Raw genomic sequence first — 21036 nt, 5'->3', positions numbered from 1 at the left:
GTCCATGCTCATACATATTCCACTCCACATTTAACCAAAACACCATAGTTGACAAGAAGCGTTACAACAAATTACTGACTCTCTGGTTCTCTTGACGCATGGAGTGTCCAATATGACCACACAGACTTAATGACCTTGGGGCATTGCCCAGTTCCTTAAGGCACAGTAGTCAGTCGGATATCATTAAAACTAGAAAGCGTCTCACTGTTACGATGTGCTCACTGAGACCTACACACTAATGTTAATGAACAGCTCCTGGCTGTTGGTGCGAGGCGCTAACGCCGGTCCTTGTGAAACATATGCTTAATCTAGTTATCACAGACTCAAGACCAGTCGACGACATTTGTCTACAGATGCGTGAAGATTGAATCCGTAGTTTCCGATATATTTGCTGTCAATAATTGTCCCCAAACTACATTAAGTGCCGATGACAGGGAAGATACTGTGCGGCTTCAGTGTGCCTACAACCACCCTCCTGGCATACATACGGAGTGACAATATAGCAATACTCCAGAACTCTGACCGCATGGCTGGGGAGGCTCGTTGAGGGGCTATAACGAGTCAACATGAAAATATATGTCGTCACATCTCTACGTTCCAGAAACTTCATTAAGCAGTATTGTGTAAGAGGTCCTTGATGATAAACTTGTTTTAGAACTTTTCCGAGCCATTGATCTTGGATAGCAAATACAGATCATAAAACACTCATTCTCAATGTAAGTCACAATTACAAATATGTATTTCGAAAAAATCGAAAGTTGGAATATGAGGTTGTAAGCTGAATGGTGCAAGGTCGCGTATTTGTAAACTACGTTTATGAATTTTTAACATCCAATTCAAACCTAATTTCTTATCATTGTCCAAAAATTGTAATTTATGAAAAAAATAATATAATTGATAACTATAGTTTAATCAATTAAATGTGTAATATATATATTCATAGACTCCTAGAAATAAAAATCACTGTCCTAAACATCATCCATAGTATAATGTATAATAAGGATGGAAGTAGGTTCGGTTGTATTTTACGTTATGAAAAAACATCTATGTTCGTGGAAGAAACATTTGGCCCTACAGCGATTATCTTTTAGCATAAACTATACCTAAGTAACCTCAAACCGATAACACTTATTGTCGTTAACGGCAAATTGCAAATATAACGTTTACACAGCATTAAAGATTTCCTCAAATGTACAGATTCATATTACGTTATACCATCGTTCGTCACATGAGTATCGTATCGTACTATTGTATTGTCAAGTGCGCTAACTCACCTATGCATGTTGCAACCTGTACTTGACAATTTATTCCCCTGGATTTTATGTATATAGCGTATCATGTATAGACAATAAATATATAAAGTAATATACATAACGTAAAATACAATGACGATGTTTGCTGGCAGCCAACTGATATATTTGGCATGACTTTGGCAGATTTCTCCAGTTGCTGGCATAATTAGCCCCAACCAACTCAGAGTATCATTTGACCACATGTTTATTTTCGCCATTTTGCCCAAAAGGTAAATTACACCCTTAACCATACGGTTATATCTAAATAGAAAGATGTTAAACTCAAGTATGGCAAGAAACCATATGATATGAAACGTTTTGGTTTTCTTTTATTCCACAATTAGATAAACTACCTACGCAATAATACAGATGTTCATTGCAAGTTAGAATTGAATTTCAGCTGGAGTTTGGTCCATAACGTAAAATACATGAAAACAGCGACATAGAACATTTCATATTACAGTGAAATTTATTAAATTTGAATAAAATCAATCATATATTGTAACGTTATAATCAAGCATTTACTGGAAAATGTATTGCACATGGAAACGATGTGAATTTTTAGTAATTGTGCACTGATATTGAAAATGACACATATAAAATGCCAGAGTTCAACAAAGTGTCTTACTTATGAGCGCGTACACTGCTATCTGTATCACTTGACATGCAATCGATATTTCTGAGGCAATAATCAGCACTGAACGCTTTGAATGTGACACAAAATGCAAAAATCGTGTTTTCGATGTGCGTCACGTTATCTCCGATAGCAAGATTTGAGTAAAATGGCAAATTACAACCTATAAAACTGATTGTCAAGTATGAATCTCTCTTTTCACTGTGGGAGCAATGAGAGGGCGAACAATGAACTTTGGAAAAGTACCTTATGAGGTCGATGTTTGAACCCAAAAAGTCTTGCCTTCCATATGCTGAAATATTTTTAGCTACACATATATACATGTAAATAGAGATAGAGGCAGAGGAAAACTAGGATTCGTCTTAGGTTCCATATTTTCTTTATGGCTATTTTCTCGCTATTTAACAATGAATATATTTGTTAATAAGTTGTTTTTTTGTTCCTTTCATTTTCAATTGCCCTAGACAGGTGGTTCAGTGGTGTGAGTCAGTCCAGGCCACGGTGTATTGCATCTTCGGTCGTTCCATAATCCGTTCATTCTGGGTTCGAACCCCAGATTTTGTCATAACCATGACCTTCTCCCGGTGCCATACTCAGAGACTACGTCAGACTTGGTTGACAAATGTCATCGTACCCCAATTGCATAGATCGATGCTCATGGTCCAGAAAGGAGACATAGAGCTATGCAATAAACAAGAAGTTGTCATTCATAAAGTTGTGTTTCACCAGTCCAACTGTCTGCAGTTGTCTGCGACCCTGAGTAAGTTACAATACAAGTAAAGTCATATCCTCACCAAATAATATGTACCTGCATTACCTTGATCGTCCTCCTGAGAGGGTACCTAAGTCCCAAACTTTTCAAAGTAAAATATACTTTTACCACATTTTAAACGTAGTATTTTTGTTAATTTAACTGTTGGCTAAATTTTCCTTCAATCGCCAGCGGCTGAAAGGATGGTGTAAATCCAGCTAGGGTCCATGAGGGTAGCAAAAAATAATGTAAGTCCCCATGGTTCCTAGTAGGGTGATCTACCTTCAGTTGTTGGCGATCTATTATAGCCCGTGTTTTGTACTGTATTATCTTCTTTAATTGGAATGTTTTAGCTTTGATCGCAAGTTTTATATTCATATCTGTGATTCTCTAGTATTTTTTTTGTATTTTTTTTCAAGCTGTTGAAACTTTTTTTCTTTCTTTTTTTTATTGTTCCCAATGTGATGAGTACAAAAAACATGATGAGTACAAGCATATAGAGGAATGTGTGCACATACAAGCTAGTGGGTTCAATAGCGATATACTACACTAAGTGCATTGAATATCAATGTTAGTGATATGTTCTTTGTTTAATAGTCATTCAGGGTTAAATTCAGGGATGAGAGGAAACCAAATTCTCTAGTATTTTTATTGTCCATCGTCGACAGGTTTTAATCTTCCAAATGTTCTCACTTTATATTGTATCAACTGTTTTCGTCACGATATGGCTGAGATATTGGCAATGTGACGTTAAATATTAACTCACTCACTCACTCATTACCTTGATCATAGCTTTGCAAACTATAACAACATGTTTTATCCCTTTAAAGTGTTAATGTTGGTTTTTCTTTTACACAATAAGAAATATACCAATAATGGCTGAAGGCTGAATTAACACATACACTTATTTAACTTCATGCAGCATTAAAACTAAAGTATATTTCACTTAAAGCTGGCACAGCACTACTTGTACATGCAATATATACAATACCAAAATGAAACCCATCAGTACCCTTTTGAACAACAATCAAATGATACTGCGCACGCATTCCCAGTCTAACCACTCGTCATTTCGGCTTGACTGCACGTTCTGCTGTGCTGGGTGATCCAGGGCCTCCTTTCACAAAGCACTAAGGTGATCGTAAGTCACTAAGGTAACCTTAGTGCAGTGTTAAAGAATGGGAGTTAAGGTTAACCTTAGTAAAGGTTGCTTCGTGAAAAGAGCCCCAGGTTAACAAAACTGCCCCAGAAGAGTTTGGGAGATCCGTTATATGTTCAGAACGTTTGTGCAGCTTGATGTAAAACACTGACTAATATGTTGCGCTTTTCTCAAGTGATTACTTCAGATGTGTCTATTGTGGCAATGCATACAACCCAGGCCTTTGTAACTTCCTCTTGTTGGGAGGCAATCTGTGTGATCTTGATTACATGTCCCGTTTGATATCTCATGATCTTAACTATCATGAATAAAGATACATCAACGAGTGAAGGGGTCAGCAATATTTCCATCAAACAGTCTTCGAATATAAGAAACACATATGTACAAATGATCTCATGAAAACATTATGTACATATATATGTACGAAGCGTAAGTTGTTGAAATATAGAAACCATTCTAACTGGTTGACGTGTTATCATTTTACATATCAGTTTTCCTAATATTCTCGGTGTCCTTAAAGTAATCCCACAATGGACGAAGGACATCCATAATAACAGGCTTCGACCTTTTCACTCATGACTTAGCATGTAAATAGTTAGCATGCAAGTTATTCACGCTCCAGTGGGTGCCGTTCGCGTTAACACTTGGCCATGAAAAAGGAGTCGTGAAAGTACAGGTATTTAATTCGTCAGAGATGGGTAAGATCACACATAATTACGAAAATGACCGATTGAAGAGTTCGATACAATTTGAAACGCTCTGTTCTTGCTCACATTTTACCACAAACACACTGGCATGATGAGTCTATTGGATCTTAACTTGTTTACTGACAGACAGCCGTCATTTTCCTGGAATATTGATGGATTGCGCTTTGAAAACGTTTGCCTCAGGAGAACATGTTTTCGGTTATATTTTAACATGCACTCACAAGTCACATGCGTTTGATAGATTGTCAGATGAATCATATTATACATGGCTGTTGTAATTAGATTCAGCAATTATGGAGCATGATAGAACATGCATCACAGACCCAAACCATTCTACAGCATTCATCGCCAAGGTGTGACCTCTCCATCTAACCATCTATCGCAGTGGAGCAGATTACATCAACAGAAGTGCATATCTCCGACATTCTGTCTCCAGAATTAACAATATTGCATGTTCACAGACAAACGTAATTCAAAACTTCCAGTTATGATATTTGCAATCTGTGATTATAATGTTAAGACAACAAGATTCCATTAGTAATCAACAGATAGAGACATTATTCGGTTGAAGTGTCAGTATTAAATCTGAGTTATTATCAATAATAGCAGTACTGCTACAGCATCGGAGTAATAGTTTTATTAGAACAATCCAAAGGGTTCATGCATTTGCTTCTTGAAGCGTATTGCATTATATGTGTATGTTCTTTATCCCAATAGCTTTCAGGGTAATTAGTGGTTTGCTCGATAAACGTTGGGAAGATATTCAGTGACCTTGATATGTAGAGTATAACTTTGGGGGAAAGCGGTTAGCCCGACGTGTTTCAATCATGATATGAACGCGAGCCTTTCACCTTAAGTTTCAATTTGTTTAACTGTATGACGTGGATCCAATATTAAACAGTTCTGGACGAGCCAATCCAGTTACTGACATCATCAGCTTCGTCATAGTCAAGTTGGATATAATGGCATGAAATCAAGTAACTCATCGTGCCTGGCAACCCACTAACACAGATCGGATACGCCGCACTCAGCAATATTCCAGCTATATGGCGGCGGTCTGTAAAAAATCGAGTCTGGACAAGACAATCCAGTGATGATAAGTATTAGCATCGATCTGCGCAGTTGGGAACTGATTACATGTGTCAACCAAGTCAGCGAGCCTGACCACCGACCCCGCTAGTCCCCTCTTATGACAAGCAGGGTTACTGAAGATCAATATTCTAACCCGGACCTTCACGGGTCCAATCCAGTCACTGACATCATGAGCTTCGTCATAGGCAATTTAGATATAATGGCATGAAATCAAGTAAATCATCGTGTCTGGCAACCCACTAGAAACTATATTACGACCGTACTTCCTTTCATTCGTTTCATATCTAGAATATAAAACAACAGTGCATACATATTAAAACAGCTAAACATGGTACTCATTAGCTGACAACGAGCTAATCCATGTAACGAGAAGCTATGGCTTTGGGCAATAATGGCGTAGCAACTATATAATATAAATAATATAGGAACATCAACACGATCCATTCCTTTTTCAATAAAACATGTCGATCAAGAAACCAATTATACCATTTAGCTTACACTCTAAAAATCTGCTGTTATTGTGACTGTTTAAGGTTCATTTTCCTTATAAGTGTAAATCACTGCTTGAGAATTGGAAAGTTTACATTCCTGAGGCCACTATTTCAATACAAATGGAAATTATAATAATCAAGTCCTCCCATATGGGCAAATCATTTTTTATCTAACTTCATTGCAATTAATATCGGACAGATTATTCTTTCATTTCACAAATATAGAAGTTGATCCTGTAAAATTGGTTGGCTATTTCCAGTTTCAAAGAACATTAATGTAGATAATCAACGGTCATTTGAACGTATTGAGCAAGATATTTCTTTATTTACAACGAAAAACAGACACGTGTTTCACGTCGGTGCATTCGTGACGGATAAAGTAACAGAAGAATTCACCTTTGAAGCACTCACATGAAAGGCTATCTTAGAAGAAGTTGTTATCCATTAAGTCGCATACTTTATTTTTAACTCACCACCTTCTAAAATGCCGAGCAAAATTTAAATTCGTTCTACTTGCATTTTGAATTGCGACTGTGACGATTCAGCCGTGCGTGACATTTCAATTCATAAGATCCTAAATTTCCATGTCAGGAACCAAATGAGATAATGGAGATGTTCCAAGGTTTCCCTATTTCTATCTGTACTTCAATGCGTGAGTGTTATTTTAACAATGTTTCATGAATATTACTGAAATATATCCACTAATATACCAATTTAATAAACTTTGTTTTTGCTGTAAAGATTTTGTGTTAATGTGCATGAACGTACAGCACATTTAAAAATAATTTGTCCAGATCACATCGAGGAACAGAAGACTGAATTTCACATTTTACATTTACATAGGGAATCGAACCTCGAACGTACGTCTGACGAGACAACACTTTAACCGTAAGGCCACAGCACCATCCCTATAACAGCTAATAAAGTATATATCTCAGCTGCAAAACATATACTAAACATGTAATTCCTGAAAAATCACTGAACTGAACTTTTATTTCAACTCAGGCTGCAGACAGCGGCATATGAGGTTACATATGCACATGGGTTCCCCTGTACCCCAACCCCAGTGGCAGACCCCATCCCTCTGGATCCGCTACTATGTATCAGACATGATTCCCATATTTAAGATACTAATCAGCAAGAAGGAACACACTGTTGGTGCCCATGGAGGTACTGGCCTCTTGCCTAAAGGTGGAGTCAGTATACTTTTTACAGCTTCGAGGAAGTCCATCATTAGTCCGCCAGAAGACACCCTCGCTTTCTAGAGTGAGTGAGTTTAGTTTTATGCCGCACTCAGTAATAGTCCAGCTATATGGCGGCGGTCTGTAAATAATCAAGTCTGGACCAGACAATCCAGTGATCAAGAGCATGAGCATCGATATACTCAAGTGGGATACGGTGACATGTCAACCAAGTCAGTGAGCCTGACCACCCGATCCCATTAGTCGCCTCTTACAACCAGCATTGGTTACTGAAGATCAATTCTAACCCGGATCTTCACGAGTCTCGCTTTCTAGAACGAACAAGGCCGCAACTCTGCACCACGAATTGCCCCACAACACATCACCGACATATCTGCAGCATGACCGAATACAGTGCAAACACAGATGGGTCAACTCATAGGAGAGATGTGTCGGGTCGTATCGTCCCCTACCGTCTTGAAGCTTATCTACTGACGGGTCAGTATGTGGGACGAAGCGTACTGGATAAATATATTCATGCTGTGGCTTAAAGTCTGAAAACACTAGCTCTACATCAAGCACACGGAAATACCTCTGTATTCTCTTCTCATCAATACCCAAAACAGGCGATCAAACAACTGATCTTTCATTAACTGTACAGACATACTGACCTACCCGGAGGTAAATAGTTGTAGGCAACAACTAGGTCATGATGACATGCATGTCGCGCTTATCTTTCCATTGGGTAGCAACAGCATTGTTTGTGTTGGGGATAGAAGTGCATGCATGCAGGTGTGGTATATCCCATAAACCTTGTTCAATGTGACTTTGACATTAACCAACAACAGAAATTTAACTCCTTTCTCAAGACGTATTACCCCTGAGGATTATAGTTTTGGGTTAACGAATTGTCTCAGTTCAACAAGATGAACCGAGCTTGTTGGAAGCTATTAGTGAGTGAGTGAATTTGGTTTTACGCCGATTTTAGCAATATTCCAGCAATATCACGGCGGGGGGACACCAGAAACAGGCTTCACACATTGTACCCATGTGAGGAATCGAACCCGGGCCTTCAGCGTGACGAGCAGACACTTTAACCGTTAGACTAGCCCACCACTCCTGGAAGCCACTTATGATCAGACAGTTGCTAGTACAGACTATACGTGACATTGGATGCAGGGGAGTTTAGATGGGTTAGGATGTTTGTGTGCCTCAACCCTGCTTACAGATAAATACTTAGCCATGTCATCTTCTGCTCCAATCACGTCACTGCATGATAAAAGTGCATTGGGTGACCTGCATAAAGCGTTTGTATTTAAGTACTTAAAGCTCCACTGTAACACACACACGGGTGCGACCTCGTACCTTGTGGTAACTTAAAAGGTGAATATCCGATAACAGAGCCTCCAGGGTCTATCACAACCCTCCAGGGTCTTATCACCTTGTGGTAACTTCAAAGGTGAATATCTGATAACAGAGCCTCCAGGGTCTATCACAACTACATCATGGCTGCTGTCGTTCCGAAGTACTCTGTGAGGAGGGCAACGCGATCTGATGTAGCCGCCATAAAGAAATTAACAGACATTGAGGAATGGGGAATTCCCACAGACTTCATGTACTGTTCGTTTGACATGGACTCTAGGGCCTGGTTTGTGGCGGAGTCCGACTCGGGAGAAATACTAGGTAAGTGTCAGTGCACTATGACACAACCAATGCCATTTCTGGTCCTAAGTATAGCAGGCTAAGGGGCAAGGGTGTTTCTTTCTTCTTATTTTTGAAACACTGGGGCGCCATCTGTTAAATTATTCTGTATCTGCTTTTATTTATCTCCTCAATTCAAGAGATGATGATGTCATATTAATAGTGGCTGCATGTGACAGAAATGAATTTGTTCTTAGAAATAAACTAATAAATATTTGCATGTATCCGATTATGTAAAACTACCTCAGTGTAACTCATTTGTATGTGAATCGGAAACCATTCAATAAATATCTCGACTTGACCTGACTCACCCACTGTGAGTGGGTTTAGTTTTATGCCGCTTTAAGCAATATTCCAGCCTAGTGGTTAAAGTGGTCGCTCGTCACGCCGAAGACCTGGGTTCGACTCCCCACATGGGTACTATATGTGAAGCCCATTTCTGGTGTACCCGTGATATTTGCTGGAATATTGCTAAAACGGCATACAACTAAACTCACTCACTCACTATTAATCAGGTCTGCAACATAAAACCTTGACAGACATCAAGATCAGTCTCCCACAAAGCCAGGGTACAACTCAAATGATAAGCATTGGCTGCTAAATTCTAACAAAAAATCCCAATGGAGTATAGTTTTACGCCGCTTTTAGCAATATTTCAGCAATATCACAGCGGGGGAAACCAGAAATGGGTTTCCTACATGTGGGAAATCGAACCAGGGTCTTCGGCGTGAAGAGCGAACGCTTTACCCACTAACCTACAAACCAACCTAAAAGTTCAGACTTTTCAATAATTCTTATGCCTATCTATCAGTTTGCATTTTGATTACTTTAACAGCTTGCCGTGCCTTGGTGTACTTTACGGAGGAGACAGTAGCTGGCGGCATTTATATCGTCAGGAAAGACCTCAGAGGCAAAGGAATCGGACGTGATGTGAACGTGCAATCCCTCAAGGCAGTGGGTGATGCCAACATCACCATAACAGCTACCTTCGTTAATCTGTACGAAACCCGTGGCTTCACGTTCTACTATGACGTACACCTGAAACGAGGATCAGCGGAAGTAATACTGGGAGCAATTCCGGAAGCGGAAGTGAGTCCGGATATCAGAATACTTCCATACGAAAGTGCCATGTTCACTGAGCTGAGGGCATACGACGAAGCTGTATGTGAAACCGAGAGGTGTTACTATTTCAAAAACTGGATCATCGGTCATGCAAAATATATTCTCATTGCTCGCTCCAATACCGGACGTGTATTAGGATATGGACGATTGGCTGTGACAGAACACGGCCATGTGATTGCACCGTTGTATGCTGATAGTGACGTCATAGCGATGACACTGTTGAAAAGACTCTTGCAACAGGTGATTCCGAGCGATTCTGTCACTATGTTTATCACTTCCGAATCCAAAGCAATGATGGAGATTAATCGCAAAGTTTCTCTAACAAATGTTGATACGCTTCATAAAATGTACACTAAAAAGCGAGTGCCCCAAACACCTGAGCGGTTGTATTCCTTATCTGCCATGGGGTTGTCCACCGCCTAATGCACTCCCACACTCCACTGTATCGCTACACCACGAACCTTTGGGTTTCAACAAATGAACATAAAATTTAATGATCAGATTTTAACGTTAAGCGTGAAACTTATGAGGCAATTTCATGCTTACAGCGTCTGCCCGTAGAGTGGAAGGTTGCGGGTTCGATCCCCGACCGCGTCATACCAAAATACGTTAAAATATGGTACTTGTTGGTCCCTGCCTGGCGCTCGGCATTAATGGGTACAACAAGGACTGGTCGGCTCGGAGTATAATGTGTCCGAGTGGGGTATTCATGCTTCACTGCGGCATGGTATCTCAGTGGGCTAGCACTATAAAACCAGCTAAAGTCTGGGCTAGTACAAGCAGCCGCACATACACATACACACGCATGTACGTTGTCATATGAGCGAAATATTCTCAAGCACGACGTAAAACCCAATTTAACCTCACCTCACCTCACCTCACCTCACCTCACCTCACCTCACCTCACCTCACCTCACTTCACCTCACCTCATGCTTACAACATGCAGTTACTAGCAAAAATAAACTTTCTGAACATTCTGGAGCTGATATCTAGTTAGCATGTAATTACAATTACTGGAAATATATTGCAAATATATTTCACTGGTGGTGAGATTTGATCAGAAAATACGTCTCTATGCACAGTGTATGGATGCCATGTTCGACTACTACAGGTCTGTGTGGATGTGAAGAGACATTTGCTTGAAGGCTTCAAGACTTTATACATTAGGAGTGAATATTTCAATAGATGTGCTTCACTATGTTAGAAACGATATACAAGGCAAACTCAGCAATATTCCAGCTGTATGGTGGTTGCATGATAGCTCTTCTTGGTGTTTACGTCAAAATATTCTCAATGACATTTATTCGAATGGACATATGTAAACCCTATTTTTTTCGCTTGACCTTACGTAAGGCTTATAAACAGGCATATGTTGCATGACTGAAATAAATACTAACCCACGAAATATAGTGTATGGTGTTGTTGTTTTACAGAATTGTCGAAGGTTTGTCGTTTCAAAGAGTTAAAAACTGATAACATGGAAGAGCAACTCCATCACTCTGGTTCGTAACAACAGTTGTTCCATCGTTGTTCACTTAAACAGGCTATACCCTTGGACTCTCTGCAGTAAAGGGGCGAGCCTTTGAAACGACTTGTTCGTATATGTTGCTTTGTTTCTAGCCAATGCTTGTCATAAGAAGCGGTTATTTTTATCAGCCCAATGTAGAAGGTTACTCTCAACCCATTTTCTCCTTCTGGTTGAATAACCGTCAACTTTATCCTCCTCTACAAATCTTGATAAGAAAAGGTGCGCCTCTTCACGAAACAAAACATGCCATACCAACACAAAGGCTTGCATGAGTATGGTTGAACGTAGACCTATCTCACTATTAATCATTCCACTCTAACTGACCTTCGATGGAGGTAACTGAAAATTTGTTCACCACCATAAGGATGGCATGTAGCAAATGTCATCTAGTGACTGTCAACACTTCTTGAGTTGTACACATAATGGCTGTCAGACCGGCAAAAGCGATACCGAGGGAATGGGACCAGGCAATGTAAGTTCATCTTCAGGTATATCAATATGATACAGTAGAGAATTGACAGTTCCCTTACCACTGATTTACTTAAAGGGAAAGAAGACAAAAGGTATATACATTGTATTATATATATATATATACATGTATATATATATACATATATATATACATATATATACATATATATATATATATATATATATATATATCTGTAACACATATCCATATAGTTATGTACAATATCTAATACAGATGAATAACAAAACATTCTATATATATACATACATACATACACACACATACACACATATACCTATATGCAAATAGATTGCATTACGAATAAAGTGAATATATAATTCATATATCTACATGTAGTAGATGGAATATTCTTACCGACGATTCTTAAAAACATTTATAATACTACTACAGAATAAAGCGAGTTTTCTAGAATACCTATCTTATTGCTATTGATTAATGTATACATTTTATTAAAATTTGGTCTTGTATAAAAATATGGCTTTAAATATTTAACTCTTGCATTTAGAAAGTGAGAACAAATAAATAAGTAATGAAATTCGTCGCCATTGTCGCTACCGTTACAAAGTTTACATAATTTATCCCGTTTTTAAATATTGCACCAACGGCCTGCGTGTTACGACGTAACTTGTAATAAAAACGCAAATTGTAATACTTGCAGTAAATTGTAATAAACTTGACGTAAATTGTAATAAAAACGTAAATTGTAATAAAAATTGACGTAAATTGTAATACGCAAATTGTAATAAAAATTGACGTAAATTGTAATAATTTTCGTTGCGGTAAAATGTAATAAATATTTACGTAAATTGTAATAACAGTTTTAATTACTCGTAAACACGCAGGTGTTTGTTTTTCGTTGCATTTCATACATCAAATAAGCTTGTTAGGGCGATAACTCAAGAAAGAAATGGTGGATTTTGTTCAAATTTGGTACCAAGGTATATTGGCGAGATTCACCGACACAAGTGAAATGGAGTGACCTTGGGATAATTTTCAAGGTCACAGCAAAAATCTGAGGGTTTTGCCAATATAAAGATTGTTAGCGCGATAACCCAGGAATGAATTGACAAATATTAGCTAAACGACGAAAATGATATTCGTCCTGATATATAATCGATATAAACTGTCCTCTGTATCATTTCTTTTCGTAAATATCTTTTGAGGTTTTGATATGTATACATATAAAGTGGGAGTGGGGTAGGGGTGGGTTTCTAACGGGTATATCTAACACACTTGCATGCATGTAGAGTCGGAGAGGTGGGTGGGTGTTCTAACGGGTAGACGAGGGACGTTCAAATAGTAGTCAGCCTCACCTAGCTGAATATGATACAAATGCAGATGTTTTTATGTTTTATTTTTCTACATATTATCTGTCAGCCTCAAGCAAATTGGTTTTGCTATGTTGCAGCCTCACGATCCCCATTTTGTGAGACTTTGTATATTGGCTTGGTACTCCCAAAAAACGTAAAATCTGCAATAAAATGCATCACAAACTTCAGGAAGCAAAATATGCTATGTTTGAGATTGGTAGAAGTCGGCTAGAATCAAACTTAGATATTAAACCGCACAAAAAAGCAATTTCAAAACTACAATCGCTTGTTCCAATGACTTCCCATTCTGTTTACTGAAAGAACTCGAGGAAGAAATGATGGATTTTGTTCAAATTTGGTACCAAGGTTTATTGACTGTAGATTGGAGATTTACCGACACCACTTGAATTTAGTGACCTAGAGGTCATTTTAAAGGTCACAGCGAAGGTGTAACAGTTTTGCACATAACAAGCTTGGTAGCCGCGAACTCAGGAAAGTATTAATAGATTTTGATCCAATTTTATATCAAGGTGTATTGGCGGGATTCCCCCAACACCAATTGATTGGGAAACTTGTGCTCATTTTAAGTTCACAGTGAAAAGTGTTTTGCACATGTCTAACTTTTTAGTGCTAAAATACAAGACAGAATTAATATGTTTTGCTTAAAGGTAGTACCAAGATGCGTTGGGAGTATCGTCTAACGCCAGTCGAATTCAGTGACCTTCGGATTATTTTCAAGGTCACAGCGAGTATTCTTGCGATATCTCCAAACCTAATGGATGGAATTTGTTCGCATATTGTATCAAGGCATCAGATGAAAGTTTCGGTAACGTTTAGGTGTTTAGGTTTTTCAGGGTCAGACAGAGGATAATTGCGACATTCAGATATCGACATGTGGCGGGGGGTAATAGCTATGTTTGTGACAAACGCTTTGTCATTACTAATTTTCAATTTTTTGTTAACATATGGTTTCTATAATTTCATGTTAATTCTACCAGCTGTGAAATTATTCGTGACACGTCTTAAAAAAAGCCAGAGATTATTTGTGTATGTTTCGAAAATTAAAGTTAATTGTTTTTCATTATGGAGTTATTTTCGATGTTGACGCAAGGACATATTTTACGAGCAATAGCTTTCAATAATTTAATGTTATTTCTATTACATTTTGAAGTTCTTCATAGCATATCCCAAAATAACAGGATATTGTTTGTTTACGCTTTGAAATGTACGTTTCTTCTTCTTCATTTTCGAATTATTTTCAATGTTGACGCAAGGATATATTTGAAGTCAATCTTATGTTTTGATCATATGTGATTTATTATGATGTATGTTTCGGTCATACATTCATATATTGTGTTGTCATAGTTTAACCTGGTTCGTATTATTTTCTTCATCATATTACTACATATTATTGTATTTTTATGAGAGGGAATTTTAAGTTACATTTGCTAAGGATATCATAAATCGCTAGCGCCTGGTTATTCCTTGCCACATAGCAGTCAATCTGTCTACTCATTTGTTGTATTTGATTGATGCATTTAAAATAAAATGTAGAAATGATACTGAATTGCATCATTTGCTTCAAGGAATCGATCAGATGTGCTCGTTATCAAAGTGAGTCAAAATTTCTTTCTGTAAGGTATACAGTGGAAGTTGACACCTTAATTGTTATGGGTAGACCAAGAAATCATTTATTTAGTTTCACCGCTCAAAATACAACAAAGAATTCAACGGATGGCATTAACCTCAAAGAATGATAATAACAATGCTTATAACATACGAGGGCAAACATATCGGGGATAATTTGTTTTCATACGATATGCACCGGGTAAAATATCACTTTGTCATGGTGTCATGACATCGTGAACAATGTTATGACGTCACGTTGCTTCTAAGAAGCCGCCTTCTAAATACAACGATGACGGGGAGCCTGCCTTTGTTGGAAAGTAGATTATCGCGTAATTTCCGCAATTAAAGACTTAATAAGACTTAAAGACGGTAATAAATAGAAAATTATATTCGTGACCATAATATGCTATGTTAACGACCTAAATATCGGCATATCCCTTCTCTGGTTCCGAAAATACCAAGATTTAGGCAGTTGTGTTGTAAACTGATATTTATCTTCTATGAAGTCGGCTATATTCAAACCATGAGAAATGTCGTCAAATAATGTCTGATGACAGTTACCAACGTCTCAATAGTGTCCATATATTTTAGAAATCTATAACAATATAAAAGCACAACCTCACTACTTTTTTTGATAAATGACAAAGGATTAATCAACCATATTGAAAGGTTTTCAGGCTTGAAGGACGAAGCTCATTAAAATCTATTGCCAGCTCCCTTTTAGAGACTGATAAAAGGTTCGAAATTGTGGGTCATAAATGCATGAAAGTTTTTATTGTTGTTCATACCCGTTAGGCCTCCCGCCTCTACATGTATTTGAGATATAACCGTTAGAACCACCACCACCCCCTCTATGTCTTAAAGTAGATATAACCGTTAGAACACACCACACCACTTTTCTGCCCATTTATTCAATTGGGCTAAATCATAGTTGAGAGTTGCTTCTACGGATTATACATATTTTCCCGCAACATCGATTGATGTGTCATCGGGCAACATTATTGTGATATTTTGTAAATTTCCAGGTAAATCATTGATATATACAAGGAACACAAATTAACCAAGGGCAGATGCTTGAGGAACCCCTGCAGTAACATTTAGTTTTTCATAATGTTCCATTAACAGAGACACACTGTCGTCTATCAGGGCCCGGTTGTTCAAAACTCGGTTATCTTTTAACCAGCCGTTAAGTACATTTAACCGACTGTTACCTAATAACAGAGGGTTATCTTGTTGTTCAAAACTCTGTTAACTTTTAACAGGCTGTTAACGTGACGTTAAGTTAACACACCTAAGGACCGCCGCGAACTTTTTAACAACGAACGTTCTGTTCCTGCTGCTACTGTAACTTAACTACTCACTGCTCATGCACAGATAAATTACAGTCATTAAAACTATGCTCCATTAATCGGACAATACCAAAGATGTAAAAACCCGTGAATTTCCGGGTTAGAATATGGATCTTCAGTAACCCATGCTTGTCGTAAGAGGCGACTAACGGGATCGGGTGGTCAGACTCGCTGACTTGGTTGACATATGTCATCGGTTCTCAATTGCGCACATCGATGCTCATGTTGTTGATCACTGGATTGTCTGGTCCAGACTCGATTATTTACAGACCGCCGCCATATAGCTCGAATATTGCTGAGAGCGGCGTAAAACACACTCACTCGCTCACTCAATGATGTAAATGTGTGTTACGTCAAAAATGAAAAAGACAAGCTATTGTCTGCCCTTGTCATTACAGAGCTCTCTCCCTTTCCGGATACTCGATTCCTACAAATAGGACTACCCGAGTACCCGTCCCAGCCTTAGAATGCAGTGATTCATTTGTTGCCGCTGAATATGAAATACAAGTGATGTAATTGGCGTTTCAATGCCGGCCTTTGCGAAACGTGATTTTGTAAACACTATCCGATAGGGCGCAAAGTGCACTTGGGCGTTCGTGTGAGTGTATTTATGAAAACATCTGAACACGATTCCAGGCTTATCGGCAACGTTTCAGAATTATTAATGATTTTATTAAAAACTGATATCATTGTTAATTAATATGATATTTTTGAAAATCTATACTCCAAGTAATTATCCGATTTTGTTTTGATATGTCCGTCTGGCATCCCTTCCCATAGCGAACACAACACTATCTCTTGTCATATTACACGATAATATTTGGAATTTTTAACTTATTTTATAACAATATCTGAATGATAATGTTATACACTGATAGGTTCATATAAGGAATACTATGGCACAATAGTATTTCTCTGCCGAATCGTTGCAGCGTTCTATAATACACTTATGAAATATAATACATGTTTTCCGTCCTTGAAGACATTGAAAAGAACTATCTATGCATTAAATGGAGGTTCACCTGATTAATGAGTATCGAGGAAATTATGTTTATCTACTTCAGCGTTCTATAATACACTTATGAAATATAATATATGTTTTCCGACCGTGAAGTCATTAACAAGAATTATGCATTTTCTGCAGTCACTTGTGAATTGAACTAAATGAAGGTTCATCTGATTAATGAGTATCGAGGAAATTATGTTCATCTATAAATTAGACGCAGTTTCATGTTTTTCAAGACATCTTTCCGGAATATGCGTATGTGAAGGCGTTCAGATAATGACGATATTGCACAGTATTATTCATGAGATTCTTGTCAAAAGTAAGGTCGGATAATAGATCGATTTTATTCAGCAGTGTTGCCCCTGGAGCCTTTAGTACGATTAAAGTTTGATTACTTGCACGTGGTGCTAGTAACATATTAAGTTTCTATTGGTATTGTGTGCATATTTCAGATAAAAGCTATGGTATTAATTATATAACATCTATATTGTTTGATGTTAAAAGATTTGGCAATGTGTGTTCATACATTGCAATTTTTGACAGACTTGGCAAATAATTAATAAATGATATTGATAGCATCTTCACGACTTGGCCATACAGTCATGACAATTTAAGGAGTGAAAAGTGAGCGATAGGTCTTGTGGGAATTCAAAGATTCATTAAGACTGTAGCCGTCTAAGCGTAACTCTGTGTGTAATATTTATACATTTTCTATCCACGGACAACATGCTTCTAATATTAATATTATTTTCATGGATTCATCATATTTTATCTATAGCTGTGGTATAGTTGTTCATTAAAATGTGGGGCGGTGGGGTAGCCTAATGGTTAAAGCATTGGCTCGTCACGCCGAAGACCCGGGTTCGAATCCCCACATGGGCACAATGTGTTAAGCCAATTTCTGGTGTCCCCCGCCGTGATGTTGCTGGAATATTGCTAAAAGCGGCATAAAACCAAACTCAGTCAGTCAGTCAGTCAGTCAGTCATTAAAATGTCTTTTCTGTTGCTGGAATTGAAGTAAGTCCCACCAAGAGCTGGGATCATATGTCTTTGAAATATAAATTATGCAAACGGCTGGAACCTTGTGTTCCAATACAAAACGTTCGTAACGCTACGACATTCGCATGCCTATGATAAACTATAGAGTTGGCCTCAACCATTGACTGGATTACATTATCTTCGTCAGCAGAGAAGTTTCGACTTCTGGGGTGCAGGCGACATTTTGCGTTTCCATTTTTGGTAAACCGGAAGTAAACAGAAAACGGAACTATGGGATATATGGAAGCTAACCAGTGACGATAACCACACTGTTAAACTTTGACGGCGACGTTAGCTAACGACATGACTAACCATGTTTTGAACAACGCATATTTAACGTTCGGTTACCTAACGGCCGGTTAAGGATTTAACCGGCCGTTAGGAGTTAACCGGCGGTTAAGATAACCGAGTATTGAACAACCGGGCCCAGATAGATAGTTAGTTAACCAACTAAGTACGTTTCCACGAACACCATCATTTTCTAATTTGTGCAATAAACCTTTATGCCATGCCCTGTGAAAAGCTTTTGAAATATCACAAAACAGCATACAGTAAAGGTGGTGATTATCTAGGACTGAGCATATATTATGATAAATGTCTATGTTGAGATGTAGTAGAATGACTAGCAGTAAAACCTGACTGGAATTTACTTAAAATGTTATGTTCATGGAAATGGTCGTGCACATGCTTTACCATTATTCTTTCAAGGATTTTCCAAAGGATAGGTATTAAACTAATAGGTCTGTAATTAGTTGGGAGGGATGCATTTTCTTCTTTCAAAATAGGAGTAACATTACCCGTTTTCCACAATGTAGGAAATACAGTCACTCAGTGATATATTATACAACAAACAAAGAGGTTCAGCTATAGATGTACAAATTCGTTTTAACACTCTCTGTTAATGCCATCAGGTCAACTAGATTTGTTTGCTGGTAAGGTCTTATCAGATAGCTCCTTTTCGGTTACAATGACATTTGTTATACTGTTAACACAGCGATGGCTAACAGGTGGCAAAGTCTTGCCGCCATCAGTAACATTTGAAACAGATACAAAATATTCATTTAATGTTTGAGCTTTATCCAAATCTGTAAAAACTGAACGTATCCCAGAATCATCAGTGACAAGAAGGGGAGTGGGCCCCGATTACGTAGTAACCACCTGATTGAGTAGACTGAGGTGATAAATAGTTATCAAAAATAGATTAAATGTTTCCCTTGGCTATTCTTTTTAGATTATTTACTTTATTCCTTTGCTTTTTATATTTAAATAGCTCAGAAGTATTCAGAGATCGAAATGCTTTTTTCCTTAGACGTTCTCATTTCTTTTAAGTATGCTACGAGGGGCGTTGAAAATGTAGTCAAACTAACTATATTCTCGATGTCCAATGTTTCATAAAAAGCTTCCATTTTATTATGAAGGAATCATTAGCAAAGTCATATCCAAAATTTCATGTGGGTAATGTGGTTAACGAGATATTAGTCATCACAACATTGGGGTATTATGTTTCTTGCAAATTTGTAGAAAATGGAAAACGATCTCCCATTTGGTATCTAGTAATAGTAATAGTCCGCTTATATGGCGCTCACATCCAGGCACATTGCCTGCTCACGGCGCTACGTACATTACTATCCCCGATCATAGGACACTATCGTAGTTAACGATACTTTTTCAACTCCCTGGGGACTGTACAGCCATGCTGCCTGTTAGGCGCAATGAACTAAACACTCACACAGCCAGCAAATACTCACGGGTACCCATTTTACAGCTGGGTGAACTGAGACAGTGTAGATCTAAGTATCTTGTCCAAGGATACTACGCAATGTGCCCATCTCGGGAACCGAACCTCGGTGCCTCCTCGAAACAGGGCCTTCAGCTTGATAGGCAGACGCCTTACAACTGCACTATTGCGCTATCTTTTGGATAATGGTATGCCTCAGATAGTATCATATAAACTGTGTTCAGCATAGTATTGGAAGACTTCCCGTCATCATCAACATTCAAAGATTTGGATTGCTTGATTTACATTTAGACGGGGACTGTTTTCTTAGGACACCCTCATTTTAAATTTTTAAAAACAGTGTGTCCAGATAAACAACATATTGAGAGCTGACACTTGTGTGACCATTCAGTATTTAGTTTGAACCCTTGACACCATGTATGAATATGTGAAAACTTTAGTATGAGTTACATCCTTATGATGACGTCAACTGAAAGGGGTGGGTAGTGTCTCAAAAACAAGCCCTTTCAGTAAACATGAAGGGGGAGTCACTTGAACAAGCGATTATAGTTTAAAATTGCTTTTTTGTGCAGTTTAATATCTAAGTTTGACTTTTACCAATATACAACATGTTTTTTGCATATTTTGTTTTAATTGGTGTAGGGGGATTCCCGCCAACACCTTGATATAAAATTGGATCAAAATCTATTAATACTTTCCTGAGATCGCGGCTACCAAGCTTGGCATGTGCAAAACTGTTACACCTTCGCTGTGACCTTTAAAATGACCTCAAGGTCACTAAATTCAAGTGGTGTCGGTAAATCTCGTCAATAAA

General features: G+C 38.1%; 1 protein-coding gene and 1 long non-coding RNA gene across 2 annotated transcripts; both read left to right on the top strand.

Annotated features, from left to right (window-relative positions):
- The first annotated feature begins 8673 nt into the window (after positions 1 to 8673).
- Positions 8674 to 10735, top strand: LOC124279928. The gene is made up of 2 exons (XM_046715807.1): positions 8674 to 8990; positions 9844 to 10735. The coding sequence occupies exons 1-2, from the start codon at positions 8813 to 8815 to the stop codon at positions 10551 to 10553; spliced, it is 888 nt and encodes a 295-aa protein (XP_046571763.1). The 5' UTR covers positions 8674 to 8812; the 3' UTR covers positions 10554 to 10735.
- Positions 10736 to 10950: 215 nt separating this feature from the next.
- On the top strand, positions 10951 to 11536 carry LOC124279927. The gene is made up of 2 exons (XR_006899530.1): positions 10951 to 11403; positions 11497 to 11536. It is a non-coding gene; the product is annotated as an uncharacterized LOC124279927 (long non-coding RNA).
- The last annotated feature ends 9500 nt before the right edge of the window (positions 11537 to 21036 follow it).

The sequence above is a fragment of the Haliotis rubra genome, unplaced genomic scaffold (assembly GCF_003918875.1).
Source record: "Haliotis rubra isolate DU_JTF1 unplaced genomic scaffold, ASM391887v1 Scf259, whole genome shotgun sequence".
In the NCBI taxonomy this organism is placed as follows: Eukaryota; Metazoa; Mollusca; class Gastropoda; order Lepetellida; family Haliotidae; genus Haliotis; species Haliotis rubra.
The sequence above is the reverse complement of the archived record's forward strand: the minus strand, read 5'-3'. Positions and strand labels throughout refer to the sequence as shown.

Coding starts and splice junctions, on each gene's coding strand:
- LOC124279928 (XM_046715807.1), top strand. CDS start 8,813: ATGGCTGCTGTCGTTCCGAAGTACTCTGTGAGGAGGGCAACGCGATCT. Junction 8,991..9,843: donor CGACTCGGGAGAAATACTAG/GTAAGTGTCAGT, acceptor TTACTTTAACAG/CTTGCCGTGCCTTGGTGTAC.